Consider the following 23059-nt stretch of genomic DNA (forward strand, 5'->3'; position numbering starts at 1 on the left):
AGCAAAGGCTATGGATGTCTTCCTCAATGCTTCTCCCTGCTAGTCTATGGTAAAGCCAATCGAGGGCTCTTTCAGACACTTTCAGAAGAGGGGTAACCCCGCTAAACACACCTCCCAGGAACCTGGCTTCCCCAAGAATGTAGTTTTGCACCTCCTGGATTTAGAGAAGAACATATCCTTCACCAGAACTGACTTAGGAACAGAGTCCCAGCTTGAAACTTCCGAGTTACTCAAGCTGATGCCAGATCTCAATCTCATCTACTGTTGGGGGTGGGGCAGATACAGACTAAACCATGCTCTATGGGGCATGGTCTGTCTGGGAACTGGCAGTGGGGATATGGCATCAAAATGCTGAGACAGGACTAAGAAGTGCAGCAGTGGAACTTGGGAGGAATAGACGAAGGGGCAGAGACTAGAGTCAGGTGTGTTCAGCCTCTAAGAGTGGATGTGAGCTGATGAGATGCCTCAGTAGGCAAGGGCACTTGGCACACCAAGCTTGATGACCTAAATTTGATCCCTGGAACCAAATGGCAGGAGAGAGGTGACTCTCCTTCCCACAGATTGTCCTCTGACTGGCATATACACACTATAGTATGCACACAGGCATATAATGCCAGGACTCAGGAAGGAGAAGTAGGAGGATCATGAGTTCGAGGCCACCCTGGGCTACATAAAGAGTTCATGCCAGTTGGAACTATAAGCTCCATGCTAACCTGAAGTGCATGAGTCTATGCCTCGAATTTGAAACATGAAAAAGCAGCTGCAAATTCCTGGGTAGACATCTAGTCCCCAGTGTCCAGGAACACACTTGGTTAGCTGCATAATGAATAACAGCAGGCGAACAATGGGCTGAAGCCTCATAGGCAGCTGTGGGTGGGGAACATCCCAGTCACAGCCCATGGCCTTGTGTTCCCCTGTCCGCTTCAATGTGTCTCTCATGGAGCCACTGGTGTCCAGGGATCAACAACCAGACCAGAAGTTTTAAGTCCCAGCCTTATCACAGCCTGGGGGGGGGGGTGTCAGGGGGGTCCCTACGCACCGCAGGTCTCCATTTTCCCATCTGTACATTAGCAATTATTGTACATCGCAGTCCAAGACACATAAGACAAAGCAAAGGGTCTTCAGCTCTTAATCCCTTTTTGTTGGGGGTGTTCATGCTGGGCTTCTGCTACCTGCTTTCTAGGATGGGGTAACTGTGTTCTGGAGCACAAGTGTAAAGAGTCACGTGAGCTTCAGTGTGTGTGTGTGTGTGTGTGTGTGTGTGTGTGTGTGTGTGCGCACACACACCAGTGCATGCACTGGGGGGAGGGGAGACCCTTGAACAATGTCCTGTCTCCAGACCTTCTCAATAGGCGGAAGCCACTGGCTTCCTCCTTTTCCTGTCTCCTGTGCTCCAGCAATGCAGATGGAAGGGACAGAAAGGATGGGAGAAAACAGCCCAACCATCCCCAGGTCTGTCCTTGTCATAACCCACCTCCCACCTCTAATGCACCCCTTCCAGAGACTTTCAGGCCACACCCATCCCCAGGCTTGTGGGGGCTAAACATGGGAGGACTACAGGCGACAACTCTTCCCACCTCTCTCTTCCCCTGCCACCCCTCCCACCGTAACCATCATTTCCTCTTCCTCCCCAGGACCGAGATGCACTAAGCTGAACAGGCTGAACACTCAGACCCACAGCAACTGACCCCGGGCCCAGCTGGCCTTGGCTGGCCCAAGTCTGCCTCCGGAGTATGGTCTGTTGGGGATCCTCTTTCCTGTTCCCCGTTCTTTGTTTGGCCACTCATGTTGGTAAGTCTTCCCCCTGACTTCTGATTTCAAGGTCTTAAGCCCAGCTCCCCAACCCCCAAGAAACCCTAGCATAACATAGCAATCGACTTCATAATATGGTGGCGACCATGGGTTGGGGGAGGGGAAATAGAGAGTTATTGTTTAATGGCTGTAGCATTTCAGTTTGACAGGATGAAAGGAGTTATAAAGTTGGGTGTGGTGGTGTACTCCTTTAATCCCAGCACTTGGAAGGCCAGCCTGGACTACATAGAGAACTCCATGTTAGCCACATAGAGACATAGTGAGACCCTACGTCCAAAACAAAGAGCTGTGGAAATGGGTGATGGTGTTTACACAATGTTATGAATGTATTTATTAACACTGAATTGACTGTTTACAAATGGTTCTGATAGTAAATTCTAGGGTATATGTATTTTAACACAAAGATTGGAGGGAAAAGCAGAAACTCTGTCATCATCATCATCATTATCATCATCATCATGATTTTGATCCACCAAATGAGATCAGGGCAGTGACAACTCAGGCAGGTGCTAGAAATCACTGCCTATGGGGGGTGGGGAGAGGTCAACCATCAACTTGGACCTCAGGAGTAACTGTGTTGGACTTATTCAATAATTCATTGGATAGACAGGTATGGTGGCTTTAATTCTAGTACTCAGGAGGCAAAAGCAGGTAGATCTCTGAGGGTTTGAGGCTAGCCTGGTCTACAAAGCGAGTTCCAGGATAGCCAGAACTACATAGACAGACCCCTGTCTCAAAATAATAATAATAATAATAATAATAATAATAATAATAATAATAATTTATTTAGCACCAATGACATTCCATTAGATGAGAATATGGAAATGCCCAAACCTATCCAGTGACAATTGAACAATGCCGCCTCCCAGGTTGATACATTTGCTGTTTAAATGGGGCTGTGTGTGCAGAGAGCTTGGAGAAGTTTCTGAATGCTAGTGGCAGATTCTTTCAGTCTGCTGATGAGACAACTAGAAGTCAGAGGCTATCTTTTAGTGGCTCTCAGTCTAGCAGGGAGCACAGGCCAGGGATGCGAGCCGGACAGAAATAGACATGAAGGGTTCTTGAGGAGCACTGACAAGAGAGCCAGCTTACTCTACCATAGGCCTAGAAAACCCTCGTGAAGGATTTCCTTAAGAGAGGCGGTCACCAGAGTAGTGAGTCCAAGCTTGGGAGGTATGGAAGGAACATATGGCAGACTGGAAGCTAAGTGACGAGTTTAGGCCTGGACACCCTGGCTCTGCTAGTTTCTCACTGTACAACCTTGGGCAAGTTCTGAGCTTTTGTTCCCTGGTTATAAAATGGAGCTAATAACACACACCTCCCAGGACAGGCAGGCCCTGGAAGGAAAAGAGCATCACTAAAGGGCCCAGCGCATAATTGACATCCAATAAACATTAATTATTATGACAGCAGGAACATAGGATGACTCTGAAGTTAGTGTCTCAGGTAATGGGTGTTGTCCTCTGACTCAGAAAACTTGGGAGAGGTGAGGGTTTAGGAAACAGTGAAATAAATGCATTGAGAGCTGAAAGGCCACTCCAGAGCTACTGACTCAGGGGTGACAGTTAAAGCTGAGGGAGCAGATGAACGCTGAGAATAGTTATTACAGCAAAGGGTATCAGCTTTACTGGAGGCCGTGAGGATGCCATGGAGAAAGGGTGTTTGGTGCCTGCGAGGCGGCCAGGAGATGCCAGCTTCTTTGACTTATGATAGACTGTCAAAAATACACTAAGTGGCATTTAAATGAATTGATTACCTGACTGTTAACAGGCAGGGAAGGGACAGGGAAGGAGGAGCCTTGGAAGGTCTGGGGGTCACAGATCTGAGGCAGGCTAGTCACGCTCTTCCCGTCGGTCTTGCCCACTCCAGGGTACAGATTTTATGCTCCAGTTGCACTAGCCCTGGGCAGCTCCCCTCCCCACACTATAACATTTCTCATAGTTGAGCGTAGGATGGACTCTCCCTATGTCTGACCGTTCTCCTTCCTCCTCACACGAGTACCTTCACAAGTCCTTCAGGGTTTTGTTTTGTTTTGTTTTGTTTTCTGATGAAGCTCTTATCTGCATCTTCTCCTGTCCCCTTCCCTGCCCTCCCCCGTGCTGGTTAGGTGTTCCTTCCTCTGTGCCAACACCTGCACCTGGGAGGGATGTCCAGGTCTGGTCCTCCAGCTTCCCAAGGCAGGACCTAGTCCCACCTGTGTCTGTGTCTCTCTGGCCAGGCGGGGCTAGTGACTTCATTTCTGCCCCTAACCTATCTTCAATCCCACCCAATCAAATAGTCCTTAATTAGTTAAGCAATAAGGAGGGTGTCCTCATGACACTCCAGTCTCAGTGACTCTTCTTACCTGCACCTCCATGGCTGGGCACGGACAAGTGGTTCAGGGATAGCCTTAGTGAAAATGGTTCACACAAGAGTCATAGCAGTGACCTGACACCGACAAAGTAAGGAAAGGAGACAGAAGCTCCTTCCCTGTCTAGACCAGAGAAGGATGTGTGATTTTGTTTCTTTTAGGATGAAGAGGCTTGAGGGTAAAGGGCAAGCACCTGTGGAAGGAAAGGGACTGGGCAGCAATCTTTGAAAAAGTGAAGTCTTCAGAGGGCACAGTGAAACATTAACACAAGTCACTGTTGGAGTTCCGCGCTCCTGGGGCTGCTGGGTTGGCAGGATCCATCATGGAGTCACTGTTATCTGGTCCCAGGTGCATCTGTGGACTTAACATTGCTAGCCAACCTGCGCATCACCGACCCCCAGCGTTTCTTCCTGACCTGCGTGTCTGGTGAGGCCGGAGCAGGGAGGAGCTCGGACGTCTGGGGCCCGCCCCTGTTACTGGAGAAGGATGATCGCATCGTGCGAACCTTCCCGCCCGGACAGCCCCTGTACCTGGCACGCAATGGCTCACACCAGGTCACGCTGCGGGGCTTCTCCAAGCCCTCGGATTTGGTAGGCGTCTTCTCCTGCGTGGGTGGCACTGGCTCACGGCGCACTCGAGTTCTCTATGTGCACAACAGCCCGGGGGGTGAGTCTGGCTTACCAGGAGATGGACCAGCAGAGGGAGGGCTGGATTGTAGCTCACTGACCTTACTTCTCATCCGTAGCACACCTGTTTCCAGACAAGGTCACACACACAGTGAACAAAGGTGACACTGCTGTGCTTTCTGCACATGTGCACAAGGAAAAGCAGACTGATGTGATCTGGAAGAACAATGGTGAGAGGCATTTGGTGGGACAGGGAGACCCATGATGCTGACACCCCAGGACCTCCATCCATGGCCCTCCATATACTTAGTCTATTACCCGGATCTACCTGCCATCCTTCTAGCCAGGGCCTTCCCTCTCATCTCGAGCTCTGAGCCACCCACCTATGGTACTAAGAGGACCAGGAGCTTCTGGCCAGCTACCTCTTAAGTACTATGTTAAGCCCTCATCTCTGACCCTCCCCTGGGAGTTAGCAGGTGCTGTCACATGGCCTGCCTGAGAAGAGCAGCAGTCCCCATGGGAAAGAAGAGAGCTGGTAACGTGTGCCCAGCACAGACCAAGGGAAGTCTAACCTCTCTCAAGGACTTGCTAACTCAGATCCTTGATGCCCAAGGCAGACATATGCTGGTGTCCATAGAGATTTGTGGGTCTCAACTCTGTGCCTGCCCACAGCCCTGTCCTTATCTACTTCGTGGAAGGACTCTTTTTGTTTGAGTAGCCCCCAAAATGTCTGCCTCACCCCCACAGTCTGCTGGCTGCCTCTTAGATACTTGGCTCCTAAGAGACAAGATCTTTTTCCTTGGGCAGAAGGCTTCGAACCAGAGGGAGCTGTAGAAGCGGGAAGGGAGACCTGAGTCTTTGCAGTTTGTCTGGAGTTCTTATCAAAGACAGGAAGGAACAAGGATGAATGTTTGACTAACTGTATGGATTCTAGATGGAGAGGCTGGGAAAGAGCCCTGAAAGGCAAAGGAGCCAGTCAGAGGAAAAAAACAGCATGCTAGGAGGCAGGCAGGGCTGACAAGAACAAAAGCAGGAGGGTCCGACATACCAGATGCATCTAGAGGGCAAACAAGCATTTAGGAATTCAAGAATGTTAGGGGTCAGGCAGGGTGTGGTGGGGTACAGGGCTTGAGGTCGGAGCAGGGACCAAACTGGTGAAACCAACTGCCAGGGGATTGGTTGTCATCCTGGGGCAATGGGGAGCCCCAAGAGCCTGCAAGAGTAGTGGGGTACAGAAGAGTCTATTGTAAAAGGAGGCCCCTGGCTATCCGGTGGAGGGTGGGCAGACAGGGCCAGCGTGGAAGTGGGGAGCCCCTGTAAAAGGCGCGGGGAAAGGGCTGGACTATAAAATGAAGATAAGGGGGAGGAAGGAGTCGGTGTGTCAGGAGGCTCAGAGCATGAAGAGGATGTTCTCCTGTTTCCTGGCTTGGGTACTAGTATCTGGTGGTGTTCCCAGGTCTGATCACTGTAGGCAGGGCACATTGGTGTGACCACAGCAGAGGGAGGCAGCACCAGCCCTTCATGTGATTCTGAGGGCCTCTGATTGTGTTCCTCAGGATCCTACTTCCATACCCTAGACTGGCACGAGGCCCATGACGGGCGGTTTCAACTGCAGCTCAAAAATGTACAGCCACCATCCAGTGGCATCTACAGTGCCACCTACCTAGAGGCCAGCCCCCTGGGCAGTGCCTTCTTTCGGCTCATTGTGCGAGGTAAGGGGCAGAAGGCAGAGGGGATGGGGGAGGCTGTGACCTGTGTATGTTCTTCCTTGGGTCTCAGGATCCACGAGGGCCCCAGAGCTACCCTATTCCTCAGCAGTTGTAGACAGGTGGGTAAAGGCCAGTTACTGAGAACACTTTCCTCCAGGCTGTGGGGCTGGACGCTGGGGACCAGGATGTGTCAAGGATTGCCCAGGCTGCCTGCATGGAGGTGTCTGTCATGACCATGATGGTGAATGTGTGTGCCCCCCAGGATTTACTGGCACCCGCTGTGAGCAGGGTAAGTGGAAAAGCTAGGACTTAGGCAGGAGAGGGTGCCTGGTCACGAGACAATTCTGAAACCCTGGAGATGAAGCTTAGCATGTGAGGCCCGACAGAGCCTGTATACTACACACCTTGTTTTCAGCCTGCAGAGAGGGTCGTTTTGGACAGAGCTGCCAGGAACAGTGCCCAGGCACAGCAGGCTGTCGGGGTCTCACCTTCTGCCTCCCAGATCCCTATGGCTGTTCCTGTGGATCTGGCTGGAGGGGAAGCCAGTGCCAGGAAGGTATGAACTAAGCCACCTTCTGTGGACATAAGTGTGCCTGACCCTGACTTGAAGACCAACCCCTCCAATCCCCTGACCAGTGCCCACCACCACCACTACAGCAGCCTGCTGGATAGCTTGTGCCCTATCTGTGCTCTGCTAGGACTGACCTTCCCTCAATAACCGTATCACCTCTATTCCCAGCATGTGCACCTGGTCATTTTGGGGCTGATTGTCGCCTCCAGTGTCAGTGTCAAAATGGTGGCACTTGTGACCGGTTCAGCGGCTGCATCTGCCCCTCTGGGTGGCATGGAGTCCACTGTGAAAAGTCAGGTATGCTCAAGACAGGCGACCTTTCATCAAACACATCTCTGCCCAAGTCCTTCCCTCGGAGAGTTCAGATGTGGTGGATATTTTCACCATTCAGGTACCCATACTGTGAAGGCCAGCAGCCTAGGGTGACCCTGACCAGTGTGAGAGTCTTTTGGGAGGACTCAAAATCTGAAATTGAGTGTGAAAGACACAAGAGAAATAATTGGGAAAGAATGTGAAGAAAATTGCAGAGGGTTGAGACTCTGCTTATATACTGGGACAATAACGTAGGGGCTAGGGGAGAGGTCAGCAGGAGTCATGTGACAGAGCCTTTGAATACAGGCCAAGGCTTGCTGCTTAAATGTGAGGGGCTGAATAGAAATTGCTGAAGAGTGTGTGCTGGTCAGACTTGTATTTGAGGAAGAACCATGAATGGAGTACAGAAGCCAGGGGCTGTAAGTGAAGGAGCTGACAGGCATAATGTCTCAAACTTACAATCTTAGCACTCAGGAGACTGAGACAAGAGACTTGTCTGGAGTTCAAGGCCAGCCTGTGCTACAAAGTGAGTTTTTTGAGTTTTAGGTCAGCCTAGAATATAGCATGAGACAGTGGGGGACACACACACACATACACACACACAGAAAGAGAGAGAGAGAGAGAGAGAGAGAGAGAGAGAGAGAGAGAGAGAGAGAGAGAGATAGAGAAAAGAGAAAGAGAGAGAGTTAGTTACTTTGGGCTGGCAGAGTGGTAAGGGTCTGACTCTGGGTCTTAGAACATCCTGAGAGATGTGATGGTAGAGATGGAGGAGGTGAACCCTAGACCTCACTAGATGTGGGGCTGAAGGAACCATACAGGACCTTGCTGATTTCAGTTTTAAGATGCAGGACAGAGAGTAGGACCTTCGCTGAGATACTGAACATAGAACGGGGCAGGGGATGCATTTTGGTGGTCACATGGCTGCCCCAGGATTGTTTAAGATGGCTTCCTTCTCTTTCTCTTTCTAGACCGGATCCCCCAGATCCTCAATGTGGCCACAGAGCTGGAGTTCAACTTAGGGACAATGCCCCGGATCAACTGTGCAGCTGCAGGGAATCCCTTCCCAGTACGCGGCAGCGTGGAACTCCGCAAGCCAGATGGCACCAAGCTCCTGGTCAGCCCTGGTCACCCCAACCTACTGTCTGCTCCCCCATCTCACCAGCCTGACACTTCATTCCTTGGGTCCCTAACCCAAGGAGCTTCTTATAGGCTTTGCTCACTGCCCTGCAATGACTTAAATATGGCAGGCTAACCGGTGAGGGTATGCCACGGGGTCTGTGTTCCAGCAATCGTCAGTACTCATACCTGCCTCACAGAGCATGCACTCTGTTCCCTGTCTCCCTGTCTCAGTCTACCAAAGCCATTGTGGAGCCAGACAGGACCACAGCTGAGTTTGAGGTGCCCAGCTTGACTCTTGAGGACAGCGGGTTCTGGGAATGCCGAGTGTCGACGTCTGGTGGCCAAGATAGCCGGCGCTTCAAGGTCAATGTCAAAGGTTAGTGGTGTTCTAAGGTTTGGGGGATGGATGGCACTCAGAGTAGGTACTTCCTAAGGCTGCTCAGGCTGGGGATCTTAGCAGGAAAGGCAAGGGCTTCCAAGGGCAAAGCTTAGCCTCAGGCTAAGAAGAAGGCTGATGGCCAGTCAGTGTCACTGTTGGAACACAGCTAGGTCCCACCTGGAAAAGGCATCCTATGGTTCAGAAAATAGAAACATTCTCCAGCCTCACCCTGCCTCCTGCATGTTCACGTACCACTTACCACAGCACCCAGGGTCCCTGTAACTCCACCCCTGAGATGCTACTCCTTTCTCTGATTCTCCTCACACGGACACACAGGAACAGCAGACAGGTAAGCCTGTTTGGCTCCTCAAAAGGGACACATACACAGGAAACTGTTGGGTGAATGAGAGAGCTACCATGCACTCAGAGCAGAGAACTAAGCACCCTCTCCACCAACAAGGCATCTTTCACTTCATCACTATAAGCCTGGGCACCCCAGTTCCCCCAAAGCTCCTCATGTTGTCTCATTTTTATCTCTCCCTCCCTCTCCTCTTCTTTGTTGCCATCTCTAGCCCACCATCCCCTCCACCTCTATCTGCTCATTCTTTTAGCAGAGCTTTGGACCCAGCCCTCCACTCAACTTGGATTCCAAGCGCTCTCTACAAGTTCTGTCTCCTTAAGCAAGTCGTGGAGCTTCAGTTTCTCACTGTGTAAAAGGAGGGGATGAGTGCCCCCAGGGCCAGGCTGCTAGGAAGACTAGATGGAACATTTAAGTAGTTATCACAATGGCTTACGGGAGGCATGCTCAATATAGCAGACAATTGTTGTGTAAATGACATCTAGTGCCAAGATGCCAACCCTTCCCTGGCAACACCACATGTGTTCTGTAATCAGGACCCCTCTCCCTGCATGGTGAACCTCCACGAGGCAGGGCATCTTCTGTGAAGGTCTGGTCCCAATGTGGAAATGGACACCCATTGTATACCTGTCACTTCTCTAGACTCTGGTCCCCTGCATGAGCCACAGACACTGGGAACCCCTTAGGATCCAAATTGGACCCTCATCTCCCCCAGCTCCTACCTGCCCCTGACAAACGGTTGCCACCTTACATACCTTCATCTCTCCACCCTGCAGTCTTCCACACTCCATATGCCCCTTCCGCCCTCCTTCCCTTCTCTATTTCTTTTATGCTTCCTGGAAAAGTCAGTCTTTTTGGAAGAAACCAAGGAACATATTTAGGCATTAATACAATAATCTAGAAAGAAAAGCTGAGGCTGGAATAGGGGCGGTGACTGTGGAGGCAGGCAGGCAGAAACAGAAATACTGTTGGAGAGTAGAACTGACTGGTTTGAGATAGCCTGATCAGACAGACTTAGTTCAAATTCTGCCAGCTGTGTATCCTTAGGCAAGTTGCTCAATGTCTCTGAGCCCGTTTTCTTTATTCATAGCCATGAGAATTAGTGGTTCTGTATAAGAAGCATAAACTGTGGAGCAGATGCCTCATTACTGGCAGGATTTATCCTTAAAAAATAATCAACAAATTGGTGAATGATGAAGGGGAGGGGCACAGGATACCTAGGTGGTATCCTGCTGTGTGTTCCAGCTTCTCTCTCTACTGGATGCTGCAAGGACAGAGAGATATTTCCCAACCGCTGTCTAGCCACACCCTCTCTCTTCTAGCGTCTTTTTGAGATACTAAAGTCCTTATGAACAAGTCCCTGGGATCCAGGCTACCTAGAGACCAGAACTTCCTTCCCTGGGTCATGTCCATCCCAGTCATCTGTTGAACTTGGTCTCCTCCCACCTCACTAAATAATCCCCAGATCTGAACTAAGATCTGGAGGTGCTCCCTGTCCAAGCCCAGAGTGCTCCCCTGTCCACAGACCCTTACTCACCCCAGTTTTTTGGCAGTACCTCCAGTGCCTCTGACTGCACCTCGGCTCCTGGCTAAGCAAAGCCGTCAACTTGTGGTCTCCCCACTGGTCTCCTTTGGTGGGGATGGACCCATCTCCTCTGTCCGTCTGCACTACCGGCCCCAGGACAGCAAGATTGCCTGGTCTGCCATTGTGGGTGAGTGGGGACAGAGTTAGGAGATGGGGCATTGTGTAATAGTGAGGGATGAGGTGGGAACAGAAAGGAGGAAGGGGTTGCTACAAAAAGAAGAGGGGACTAAGGGGGAATGGTGGCTTCAGGACATGCTTGAGACCAAGCATGTGTGTGACACATCTCACCCACAGTGGATCCCAGTGAGAATGTGACATTAATGAACCTGAAGCCAAAGACAGGATACAACGTCCGTGTGCAGTTGAGCCGACCAGGGGAAGGAGGAGAAGGAGACTGGGGGCCTTCTACCCTCATGACTACTGACTGTCCTGGTGAGAAGCCAAGATATAGCCCTTCCTGTTCCCTCAGGGTTTCCTGCCATGCCCACTCAGAATATGTCTTGATCCACCTCCAAAGACCCCTGCCTTTCCAGTGGAGTTTGTCCCAGTCCTGCCCACTGGGGATTATTGACCCATTTAGTCCCGAACACCCATTGATTGGTTCTGACTTCTCCTGACCTCTGGCCACAGAGCCTTTGCTGCAGCCGTGGCTAGAGAGCTGGCACGTGGAGGGTCCTGACAGGCTACGTGTGAGCTGGTCTCTACCCTCGGTGCCACTGTCCGGTGATGGTTTCTTGCTGCGCCTGTGGGATGGGGCGCGGGGACAGGAGAGGCGGGAGAACATTTCATCCCCCCAGGCCCGCACTGCCCTCCTGACTGGACTCACGCCTGGCACCCACTACCAGCTGGATGTGCGGCTGTATCACTGCACCCTCCTGGGTCCTGCCTCACCCCCTGCGCATGTGCACCTGCCCCCCAGCGGTAGGCTCACTCTGGGAATGATGGGCTAGGGATAAGGGGAGGTGACAAGAGACTGGGTGGATGTGGAGAGAACCCAGGATGAATGGGGAAGGTAGAAGATACCAGGAGGACACGGGTCACTTAGAGCACGTGAGGCGGGGACACGTGAGGGGATTATGACTCTTGTGAAGAACAGGGCCACGGGAGACTGGGGGAGCATAAACTACTGAGAGCTTGGAGGGCTGAGGGATGCAAAGTGACCACAGGAAGGCAGTGTGGAGGTGGAGGTACCTTGGGGATGGAGATGAGTCCAAGCAGGGGAAAAGAGGGAGAAGGTAGCACAAGGCTCCTATGCAAGAATCCACAAAGCAAACTATATGCTAGAGCAACTGTGACTGAGCCCACAGCTCTATAACCTTGTCCAATCTATCTCTTCCTTCCCCTTCCCATCTTCCCAGGGCCTCCAGCTCCCCGCCACCTCCATGCCCAGGCCCTCTCAGACTCTGAGATCCAACTGATGTGGCAGCATCCTGAGGCTCCCTCTGGGCCTATATCCAAGTACATTGTGGAGATTCAGGTGGCCGGGGGCTCGGGAGACCCACAGTGGATGGATGTAGACAGACCCGAGGAGACAAGCACCATTGTCCGTGGCCTCAATGCCAGCACACGATACCTTTTCCGTGTGCGGGCCAGTGTGCAGGGTCTTGGCGACTGGAGCAACACAGTAGAAGAGGCCACTCTGGGCAATGGTGAGAGGATGGAGCCTGCGGACCCCAAGGCTCCCAGGGCTGTACTCTGCATGTGCCCCTGTACCTTACCCCCAACCTTGGAGCTAAGGCATCACAAGACTTCTGGTATCAGGATGTCCAAATTCTCCCTCTGTGGGATCCCATGGTGGCTCTGGGTTCCCTGACCCAGGCCATTTCCTCAGTGTGCCCCTCCCTGTGTCTAGGGCTGCAGAGTGAAGGCCCAGTCCAAGAGAGCCGAGCGGCTGAAGAAGGCCTGGATCAGCAGCTGGTCCTGGCTGTGGTAGGCTCTGTGTCTGCTACCTGTCTCACCATCCTGGCTGCCCTTTTAGCCTTGGTGTGTATCCGAAGAAGCTGCCTACATCGGAGACGCACCTTCACCTACCAGTCAGGATCGGTCAGTGCCCAGTACCCATTGGGTACATGGTCCTTATTGTGTGTGATTATATCCACATACATGCAAGTACATACATGTATGCATACGCCTGTCCATGCCACACGTTTTAAGGTACATTAAGTGACCCTTTAGGATACAAAATAGAACTTTTTTTTTTTTTTTTTTTTTTTTGGTTTTTCGAGACAGGGTTTCTCTGTGTAGCCCTGGCTGTCCTGGAACTCACTCTGTAGACCAGGCTGGCCTTGAACTGAGAAATCTGCCTGTCTCTGTCTCCCAAGTGCTGGAACTAAAGGCGTGTGCCACCACTGCCCGGTTTTTCTTTCTTTTCTTTTTTTTTTTTTTTTTTTCTTTCTTTCTTTCTTTCTTTTTTTTTTTTTTTAACTGAACTTTGCTCTTTGGACAGCCCATTCACATTAATGGTTGATAATTAGCATTCTCAGCTTAAAAGAAGTCAGTTCATCCATATTTCACCAGGTCTCATTCCATTTGGAATTATCTTCTTCACTTACCCACCCCGTGGATCACATGGCAATATGCCCTTCACTTGGATCACATGGCAATATCCCAGAGGGGCAACTAGGGCCCATGTTGGCCTCTGTCTTCATATTCACAAATAAAGGAAGCCAGCCTTTATCTGTGTTCTGAAACCTCCTGGCTGTGAGCTCTCATCCTGGCCTCCACCCTTTTATTCTTTCTTTCTTTTTTGAGACAGGGTCTCTCTATGTAGGCTAGGCTAGCCATGAACTCACAGAGATGTCCTGCCTCTGCCTCCTGAGTGCTGGGATTAAAGATGTGCACCACCACTGACCAGCGCCAGACTATACTCTTAAAGGTTCCAGGGTCTCTCTGGGAAACTGTTCACCTGTGCTTAGCTGTCCCCCTCAAAGGGCAGCAGTGTGTGGCCACGCTGTACACATAACTGCCTTTGACCCTCTAGACATGTACAAAGCCTGCAGCCTCACCTGTGCTCCCACAGGAGAGAGGTTCACTCTACAAACTTTTCTGGGTTTTTAAGTCTTCTTACGGGCCACGCCTCTGGCCCTCAGGCCTATACAGACATGGATGGGGAAGGGGTGTGGATATTCTTTAGGAACCCAGACTCACCCTCTCTTGTCATGTTCACCCATCCTGTCACTCCTTTGTCACTTAGAATCAGAACTCTGGCCTCAGCCCTTTCTGCTTGGGCTCTTGCTGTGTAAAGCCACTTAAGAGAAATTCAGAGCACCAGCAAAAAGAGCAGAAGGAAAGGAAGAAACAACGCCTTCCCCCACCCCCTCTCTGTAGCACTAATTCTTGTATAGAAAGACCAGCGATCAAGACTGGTGTCTGCTGTGCCTTAAAAAAAAAAAACCCATCCAGAGTCCTGAGATTCAACTGGCTTCTTTGTCTGAGTTCTGTTGATCTTGCCTCTGGCAAGAAAGCCATTGCCTCCACGGGAGACCACAGGCCAGATGCTGAAGCAAGGCAGGAAGAAACAGCCTTTAAAGTGCATCTATCTGTTCATTACCAATATCAATATGGATGTTCCTGCACACAGCTATTCACGCTCATGTGTGCGCCGTGTAGTGGGGCAGAACTGCATCCCATGTATGTACGTGTGTGTCCCCGTGCCCGCATGTGTATGTGTATCTCTGAATGGATGCAACTGCATGTGATGCAGCCACAGAACATACATGTGTGTTCTGTTGTATGCCTCAGCTGCACATGCTCCAAACAAACCCATGTGACCTGTGTCCCCAGCACTTACACATCAAGCTAACCATCATTTCACTTAGGGAGTCCACTGCATGGTCCATCTGGACCTTGCTCCAGATTCTCAATTCCTTACTCTGCTCAGCTGCTACCTTTTCCTTCCTTCAACCCTGCCCAGGATACCCCTGCTCAGTAGAGGGAGCTGGACACCCCTTTGTTATAATCCTTGAATCCTGGCCTGGGATAAGAACTGTGTCTAGACATCAAGTAGTGGAATAGGGAGCGTTGCTGCTTCTGCTACTGTAAAGAAGAAAATCTGTCTACCTGCTCCCGGCAGCTCAGGGCTTAGCACATAATGAACACTCAGGAAATTCACCCACAGTGGCATGAGTAAATGAATCAATAAAGCCTAGCTGTGAGGTTTGCACAAAGACAGGAAGTTTACTTTTCCCATCACACCTCATTTCGATTCTCTGCTTAACTATTAGAATTTTTTTTAGTCCATTGATCTATCCATCATTTGGCAACTTACCCAGGTTCCACCTTGCAGCAAACCCCACCCACTAACCCCCAGGATGATGCTCTCTTAATTTGTTTTCTTAGCCACTTGTCCACCTCAAACATACCTGTGGCTGTCACCTGTGATTCTGTGTAATATCCGTCTCTGTAGGTGTGGCCCAGGTGCCCTCTGTCTGGCTCTGTCTATCTGTCTGACCACTGGGCCCTCTCTCTGTATGTTTCTTTGCTCCTCCATTTGCCCCCATATCTCTTGTGTGGACTGGCTGCCTATTCATCCCATCCTGTGAAGGGCGAAGAGACCATTCTTCAGTTCAGCTCAGGGACCTTGACATTGACCCGGAGGCCGAAGCCACAGCCTGAGCCCTTGAGTTACCCTGTGCTGGAGTGGGAGGACATCACCTTTGAGGACCTCATCGGGGAGGGCAACTTCGGTCAAGTGATCCGGGCCATGATCAAGAAGGACGGGCTCAAGATGAATGCAGCCATCAAGATGCTAAAAGGTCCTTGGTCATGACTCCAGACCCCAGCTTCTTACTCTCTCTTTATCCCACACATACCAGGCCTTGCCTAGCTCCCCCAGCAACTGACCCCTCCCAGAGAGATCCCTGGCAAAAATTGACACTGACTTCTCTACACAGAGTATGCATCTGAAAATGACCATCGAGACTTTGCAGGCGAACTAGAAGTTCTGTGCAAGCTAGGACACCACCCCAATATTATCAACCTCTTGGGGGCCTGTGAGAACCGAGGTGAGCCCTGAGTTCATTTGCCATTCCTTCCAGACCTCTGGCCTCAGCTATCACCCGCCTCACATAATCACCTTGCAGGGATTACATTCCCTGCTCATCACAGGATTCTCCTGCATGCCCGTCTCTTACCATCAGGTATTGTTCATACCAACACACAGCCTGTGTATAAACTGTCACCCTGTGTCTCCTTATCTCCCAGGCTACTTGTATATTGCTATCGAATATGCCCCCTATGGAAACCTGCTAGATTTCCTGAGAAAGAGCAGGGTCCTGGAGACTGATCCAGCATTTGCTCGTGAGCATGGAACAGCCTCCACACTCAGCTCCCGGCAGCTGCTGCGCTTTGCCAGTGATGCAGCCAACGGCATGCAGTACCTTAGTGAGAAGCAGGTGTGTGTGTGTGTGTGTGTGTGTGTGTGTGTGTGTGTGTGTGTGTGTATGCCAGTAGGGAGCGGGGAGACCAGTGTATAGACCTGCTCAGGTTGTTCTAATCAGGTATGGGAGGTTCGAGCAGTGAGAAGGAAGGGCACAATCGTAGGCTTGGGTGGGCCCTGGTGCTGAGCGACTATAAATGCTACAAGGAGAGAGAAGAGGACAAGAGGCAGATGGGGAGAAGGTGATGGATTTGAAGTCTCTGAGGGACATCCTGGGTGGAGGTGTGCAAGGTGTGGATACCAAGCTAGCACTCAAAAGACAGGCCTGGGCTGGAGCCAGTGTGGGGGCTGCCACTGGAGCACAGAGACTGCAGCATCCAGCAGGGAGGACATGGAGACCCACTGAAGAGACCGGGGTGGGAGCCCGAGCATGATGGGGCGGTGGGAGTGCCAGAGGGACACTGTGGCCTGAACGAAGGCATTTTACAGACGACAGAGTTTGAGTCTTTGGAAGGAGAGAGAACATGGAGGTCACTTATGGACTTTCATCAATAAGGGAGAGGGGACAAGACAGTGGGGAAATGGGACACAGGGCATTGAAAGAGAAAAGGTCACATGGGGCAGGGGCAGAGGCCTGTGATTCCAGCTCTTCGGAGATAGAGGTGAACGGGTCAAGAGTTCAAGGCTAACCTGTGCTACTTAGTAAGTACCACAGGCTAAGACTACATAGTGAGATTCCATTTCAAAGATGAGGGGAGGAAGTGGAAGAAGAGAGAAAGAAGAAGAAAACAAGGTGGTGGTGGTGGAGGAAGCAGGCAGCAAGTCAATCACCCCAATCCCAGAAAGACGAATACTTACCTGAACCTGTGTTCCAAGTCAGGGGAAAGATTGGGTGAGAGCCAGCAGGGACTTTTCTCGGACCCTAGTCAGCTGACCCACAGCTGAGGCATATGGAGGTGGGAGGAGGCAGGGGCTGCTACTGGCCCCACATGCCAGGGCCCCTCACCCCTCCCTTCCCTGACTTCTGACATTGCCTGCAGTTCATTCACAGGGACCTGGCTGCCCGAAATGTGCTGGTCGGAGAGAACCTGGCCTCCAAGATTGCAGACTTTGGCCTTTCTCGGGGGGAGGAGGTGTATGTGAAGAAGACAATGGCAAGTCTCATTCAGACTTCTCCACTTAGGGCCCATGCCTGAACCTACCCCTCAAGCCCCTCAAAAAGCCCTTTCTTCCATCTTGGCTCTTAGACCCTTTCCTTCATAGGGCCGTCTCCCCGTGCGTTGGATGGCCATTGAGTCCCTCAACTACAGCGTCTACACCACCAAGAGTGACGTGTGAGTGTGTGTGTGGGGGGGGGTGTTGCTGAGCACTTGGCCCCCTGGGACACTCACATGCACGAGCGCGCACACACCATGACCATCTTAGCACACTTCCCCTATATCTGGGTATGCCTATCTCAGTCAGTCCTGTCTACTGAGCTGCTGTTCCTGGCCCTGAGCCCTTAGACTGACCTCTCTCACTCACGGCCCTCTGACTACCACCCACTTCCTGTTTCTGCCTCAAGACTCCCTAGAGTCTCCCTCCACACTAGAACTCCCTGCCCTGGCCTTAGGCGTGACATGTCCCTGTACAGAGCCTCTTCCCATGCAGGATGCACAGAACAAGAGAGATTTACTGCCAGGATGTGGATCTTGTTCTTAGCTCTGTGACCTTGGCACAAAAGCTAACCTTTCAGACCTCAGGGTTTCCACCTGTTACATAGTAAAATGGTAAAGCCCAAATCACAGAGCTGTTGTGAGTTAGGTAATCCGTGCTCAGAACATAGCAAGTGCTCAATAAAAATGCCAGCTAAAAATGTTCTCAATACAGGGCTAGAGATGGTTCTATAGGCAAGAGCAATGAATATTTTTCCAGAGGAACTGAGTTTGAGTCCCAGAACCCACATTTTGGCTCACAACTGTCTATAACTCCAATTCCAGGGCATCCAACACTCTCTTCTGAATTCTGTGTGCACCAGAGGTGCACATGTTGTGCATATTCATGCCCACAGACAAAAACCTCATTCCCCAAACTAAATCTAAAAATACTAAAAAGAAAAGAGAGAAAGAAAGTCTTTAAAATGTTAGTTCTGAGGGCTGGAGAGATGGCTCGACTGGCAGAGCACCACCTGCTCTGAAAGCACGATGGCTCACGGTCAGATCTCCAGCACCCATGAGGGAGAGGAGGTAGAGAGAGGGCTAGAAAGAGGTGGGAGAGGTGGGAAGGGAGGGGGGATAAAGGGGGAAGGAAGGGATCAGGAAGGAAGGGAACGGGAGGGGATGGGGGGGAGGGGAGAGGAAAGAAGAAGGGGAAGGAGGGGAGGGTATGCAGCACATACTTGTAGTCCCAGCACTAGGGAGGCAAAGACAGGAAGGATCCCTGGCTCTCACTAGCCAGTCTATCAGAATCAGCAAGTTCCAGGTTCAGTGAAAAAACTGTGTCCAAAAACTAAGGTACAAATCAATTATAAAGAAGTCCAATGTCCACCTATGAACTACACACACACACACACACACACACACACACGGAGAGGGAGGGAGGGAGACAGAGAGAGAGGAGGGAGAAAGAAATGTACAAAATGTTACTGTAATTGGGGACCAAGACCTATGAAAAGAGCTTCGGTAGAATAGTGACAGTAGCTGGTCAAAGCTAGATGCTAGCAGAGACACATGAGGGTCTGGGAGTGGCTACACAGTTGCTTAGGTAGAGATTAAACTGTGTCTCCCATGATGTAACTAAGTGCATCCTTCTCATTTCAGCTGGTCCTTTGGGGTCCTCCTCTGGGAGATAGTGAGCCTTGGTAAGCCCACACCCAGTTCTCCAGGTCATTCCCTCTTACTGTGGGGCCTTGGACTGAGGGAACCTTGTACCCTCTGCAGGAGGCACGCCCTACTGTGGCATGACCTGTGCTGAGCTCTACGAGAAGCTGCCTCAAGGCTATCGCATGGAGCAGCCTCGAAACTGTGATGACGAAGTGTGAGTTCACTTCCCTTGGAGCTCTGGGAACTCAACTGAGATGAGTGGCCTCTGCTTTGAATAGGTGACCTGCCCCTCAGTCAGCCCCTTACCTTACAGCACCCCCACTCCCATCCACAGGTACGAGCTGATGCGGCAGTGCTGGCGGGATCGGCCCTATGAACGCCCCCCCTTTGCCCAGATCGCACTACAGTTGGGCCGCATGCTGGAAGCAAGGAAGGTAAGAGGCTGGACAAGGTGTGTGTGTCACGGGAGGCACCATCTCATAGATGCCACCTATGAGGCTACTGTGTCTCCTACCCTCACCATGCTGTTACCCAGACTCCCTCAGCTGGGGAAGTCACCACAGCTGGGTTGGCCTTAAAATGCAGCCCATGCTGGGTTTAGACACTAGGACCACATATAGTTTTCCAGAGATGTTACTGTCAACAGCAAATCCCCTCCCTAAATTCCAGACTCCTTGTCTGTCTTCTTCCAAGCCATCAACCCATTCTCTCCTGGTCCAGTGCCAGAGGAAATGCATGCATGAATAGTCACCCAAAAGGAGGAGAGGCTGAATGATACAGGAAGGGCTGAATACATAAGCATAATTAGAGATGCAGTAATCCTATGAATAAACACAGTACCTGAGTCAAATAATCATGTAAATAGATGGATTACCAAACGGAAATGAAAGAAGAATTATAGCAAAATGCCGAAATATGAAAATGGTTTTCTTAGCTTAATGGTGGAGGTGCATACCTTTGATTCCAGCACTTGGGAGGCAAAGGTAGGCCCATTTCTGAGTTCAAGGCCAGCCTGGTCTACAGATGGAACTCCAGGACAGCCAGGGCTACACAGAGAAACCCTGTCTCAAACAAACAAACATACATACAAACAAACACAGTCCCCCCCCCCCCAAAAAAAAAACAGGGATGAGAAGGAAGTGATAAGGAGCAGAGAAGAAGAGAAGGGTGGGAGGGGAGGGGAGGGGAGGGGAGGGGAGGGGAGGGGAGGGAAGACCAAATAATCATATATACAAATGACTGGCTAATTAACAGTGGCCTTATGAATCATGAATACGTGATTTTTTTTTTTTTTGACAGTATTTTACTATGTAGCTTTGGCTAGCCTAGAGCGTGCTATGCCAACCAGGTTGGTCTTCAACTCACAAAGACCTGCCTGTTTCTGTTCCACTAAAATTTGCTCTTCCCACAGGCCTATGTGAACATGTCGCTGTTTGAGAACTTTACCTATGCAGGAATCGATGCCACGGCCGAGGAGGCCTAGGCTGCCCGCCACCAGAACCTGGCTCTGCTGGCCGGAGCAAACTGCTTCCACCTGTGACTTTGGACCCTCCTAACCTCTGGCCCAAGCTGTCTCAAGAAAGTCTTTTAATTTAAAGGAGAAAAGAAAAGGTCCAGGGAACGTGGGGTGGAGGAAAACAGGGATTCCCCATTCTTGGCAGCTGCCCTTCATATCCTTCCTTCCACACATCTGCTCCCCACTCTGCTGCTCCCCAAACCCAAACCCTACTTCTGATCCTCCACTGAAAGCACCATGCATGTCACTAATACCCCATTTAGCGACCTGACTCTCTGCTTGTACTCAGAAAAAATAAATGCTCGAAACAGCTGTATGGGTGTGCCTACACTTACAGAAGGTCTGGTCAAGGTGGGAGTTAGTCCCACCAGCAAACACTGGACTTCTGAGGAAATGAAGCACTGTCCCAGGGCATGGCCTAAGCACTGCCCTCCGCAGGGGTACTAGGTGTTCTGGAGGATCCTTTGGCCACATCCACCACTCTTACATACTACCTGTCCCCACCGCTGTTCCAATCATGTTGCAGTTTCTCTTTAGTCCCCTTCCTGCCTCCCAGCCTCCTTGCCAGGATGTCTTTCTGCATCTCTGGGGAGTCATCAAAGCCTCAGAGTTTTTGCTGTGCCCCAACACAGTCTTCACCCAGGATTGGCTGAAGCCCAGTTGAGCTTGAAGTGACACTCTGTTCCAGAGAGATGGTGACTGGACATGTAGGATTTGTGACCCCATCTCTTGGCTTCTAGGAAGCCCTTCCCTGGCAGACTTACAGCCAGCAAACTGGCCTAAAAGGAGGGAGGCAGAGACCTCTCCAGCTTCAGCCAGATGAGGTAAATTCCTTTGGACTGGTGTCGGGGGAGGTGTTCCTCTCCTAGCTGAAAAGGAGTCCCATCCCTCATTCCCACCCACACTCTGTGATGTGTGAGCTCTCTGACTTGCTTTTCCTTTGATTGTCATGGCTGTTCTCAGCTGGCTCACCCACTAGGTCTTGGAAAACAGGTGTAATCTTTTTTTTTTTTTTCAATGAATCAGATGAACCACCTCTCTCTCCATCAAAAAAAACATTAACCTGGTATGACTGTGTTGTTAACACCACAGATCCTAGATTGGCAGACCTGGAATCAAGTGCTTGCATGTCACATATTACCGGCGTGGCCTTCATCACATCACTTAACCTCTCTGAGCTTGTTTTTCTCCTCTGAGAAATGGGGTTGATTACAGATACTACACTGTTGCTGGTGGTAAGATCTTCCAGAGTACTGGGCCTTGTACGTAGCTAAGTGCAGCCAGAGGATGGTGGACTATCCCACCACAGGAAGATCTGAAGTGAACAGAGCTGAATGTGGGGAGCCTGAAGTGAATTAAGAGGAAGAAATTCACTGGAGTAACTGGGAGGCTAATGTAGGATAAATGGAATGTGCGGGTCTGAAACTTCAGAACTACATTCACTGCGGGGATGTGGTCCAGGGGTGGGCATTTAAACGGCTGTCCTAGGACTGGAGAGATGGCTCAGTGATTGAGAGCAAGTACTACTTTCCCAAAGGATCTGAGTTTGTATCTCATCACCCACAACCAGTGTTTATAACTAGATTTAGCTCCAGAGGATCCAAGACCCTCTTCTGGCCTCCACAGGAATTTGCATTCATATAACACTTACCCCCCAACATCCCCCCCACATATACACACTTTAAAATATATATATATATCTTTTTTAAAAAGTTGTCCAAGGCTAGGAATTCAGTTAACAGAGTACTACGCTAGCGTACACAAAGCCCTGGGTTCAATTCCCAACACTGTAGAAACTGGGCACAATATTATAAGCCTGCAATCTGAATACTGGGTGGATAAAGACAAGAGAGTCAGAAGTTCAAGGTCATCCTGGTCAGAGGTAAGCCTGGGCTTCATGAAACCCTGCCGAAGATAAAAATAAAAATAATTAGCCCTGTATCAGATGTGAAGTTGGTAAAGATCTTTTCCCATTCTGCAGGCTGCTGTTTTGTCCTATTGATGGTGTCCTTAGCCTTACAGAAGCCTTTCGGTTTCATGAGGTCCCATTTACCTATTGTTGTTCTTAGTGCCTGCACTAGTGGTGGGTGATACAAAGCCCAAACTGGCCCATCTTCTATAGCCAGGTAAGGCTCCGAGCAGTGGGACATCAACCCAGCCATGAAACCTTCGACCTACAATCTGTCCTGTCTACAAGATGTATTGGGATAATGGTAGCACAGGGCTTGTAGGAAAGGCCAACCAATGACTTGTCCAACTTGAGGCCCATGCCTGACACTGCCTGGCTGACCAGGAACCAGAGGCAGGACAGCCCAGAGATTCAGGATAGAACCAAACATGACTGGTGAGAGGAGGGCAAGTCAATGAAATGATTCCTAATGACAGTCTGCTCTATTCATAGATCAGTGCTAGCCCAATCACACATCAGAGAGGCAGCATGCAGCAACTGATGGGAACAGATGCAAAGACTCATAGCTAAACACTAGGCAAAGCCACGGAACCCAGAAGAGGGGGAGCAAGAATTGTAGGAGGCAGAGGGGTCAA

General features: G+C 50.7%; 1 protein-coding gene across 2 annotated transcripts; it reads left to right on the plus strand.

Moving 5' to 3' along the window:
* Nucleotides 1-1307: 1307 nt before the first annotated feature.
* On the plus strand, nucleotides 1308-20827 carry Tie1 (tyrosine kinase with immunoglobulin like and EGF like domains 1). Of its 2 annotated transcripts, XM_034503699.2 has the most exons (24): nucleotides 1308-1452; nucleotides 1635-1791; nucleotides 4511-4828; nucleotides 4908-5018; nucleotides 6345-6500; nucleotides 6655-6786; nucleotides 6913-7053; nucleotides 7237-7365; nucleotides 8349-8494; nucleotides 8731-8875; nucleotides 10790-10948; nucleotides 11116-11253; nucleotides 11452-11742; nucleotides 12180-12470; nucleotides 12674-12864; nucleotides 15365-15575; nucleotides 15714-15824; nucleotides 16024-16214; nucleotides 17239-17352; nucleotides 17462-17532; nucleotides 18997-19037; nucleotides 19117-19213; nucleotides 19334-19433; nucleotides 20411-20827. In XM_034503699.2, the coding sequence occupies exons 2-24, from the start codon at nucleotides 1734-1736 to the stop codon at nucleotides 20480-20482; spliced, it is 3414 nt and encodes a 1137-aa protein (XP_034359590.1). In that variant the 5' UTR covers nucleotides 1308-1452; nucleotides 1635-1733; the 3' UTR covers nucleotides 20483-20827. The 2 variants fall into 2 exon arrangements, with proteins under 2 accessions (XP_034359590.1, XP_076790451.1); XM_076934336.1 differs by lacking the exon at nucleotides 1308-1452 and having other exon boundaries at nucleotides 1624-1791.
* The last annotated feature ends 2232 nt before the right edge of the window (nucleotides 20828-23059 follow it).

Source organism: Arvicanthis niloticus, chromosome 5, assembly GCF_011762505.2.
Source record: "Arvicanthis niloticus isolate mArvNil1 chromosome 5, mArvNil1.pat.X, whole genome shotgun sequence".
Classification (NCBI taxonomy): Eukaryota; Metazoa; Chordata; class Mammalia; order Rodentia; family Muridae; genus Arvicanthis; species Arvicanthis niloticus.

Excerpts from the sequence above, each read along its gene's own strand:
- Tie1 (XM_034503699.2), top strand. The coding sequence starts at position 1,734 with ATGGTCTGTTGGGGATCCTCTTTCCTGTTCCCCGTTCTTTGTTTGGCC. Across the intron at positions 11,254-11,451 it reads CATGACTACTGACTGTCCTG|AGCCTTTGCTGCAGCCGTGG; the intron begins GTGAGAAGCCAA and ends CTCTGGCCACAG. Across the intron at positions 15,825-16,023 it reads GGGGGCCTGTGAGAACCGAG|GCTACTTGTATATTGCTATC; the intron begins GTGAGCCCTGAG and ends CTTATCTCCCAG.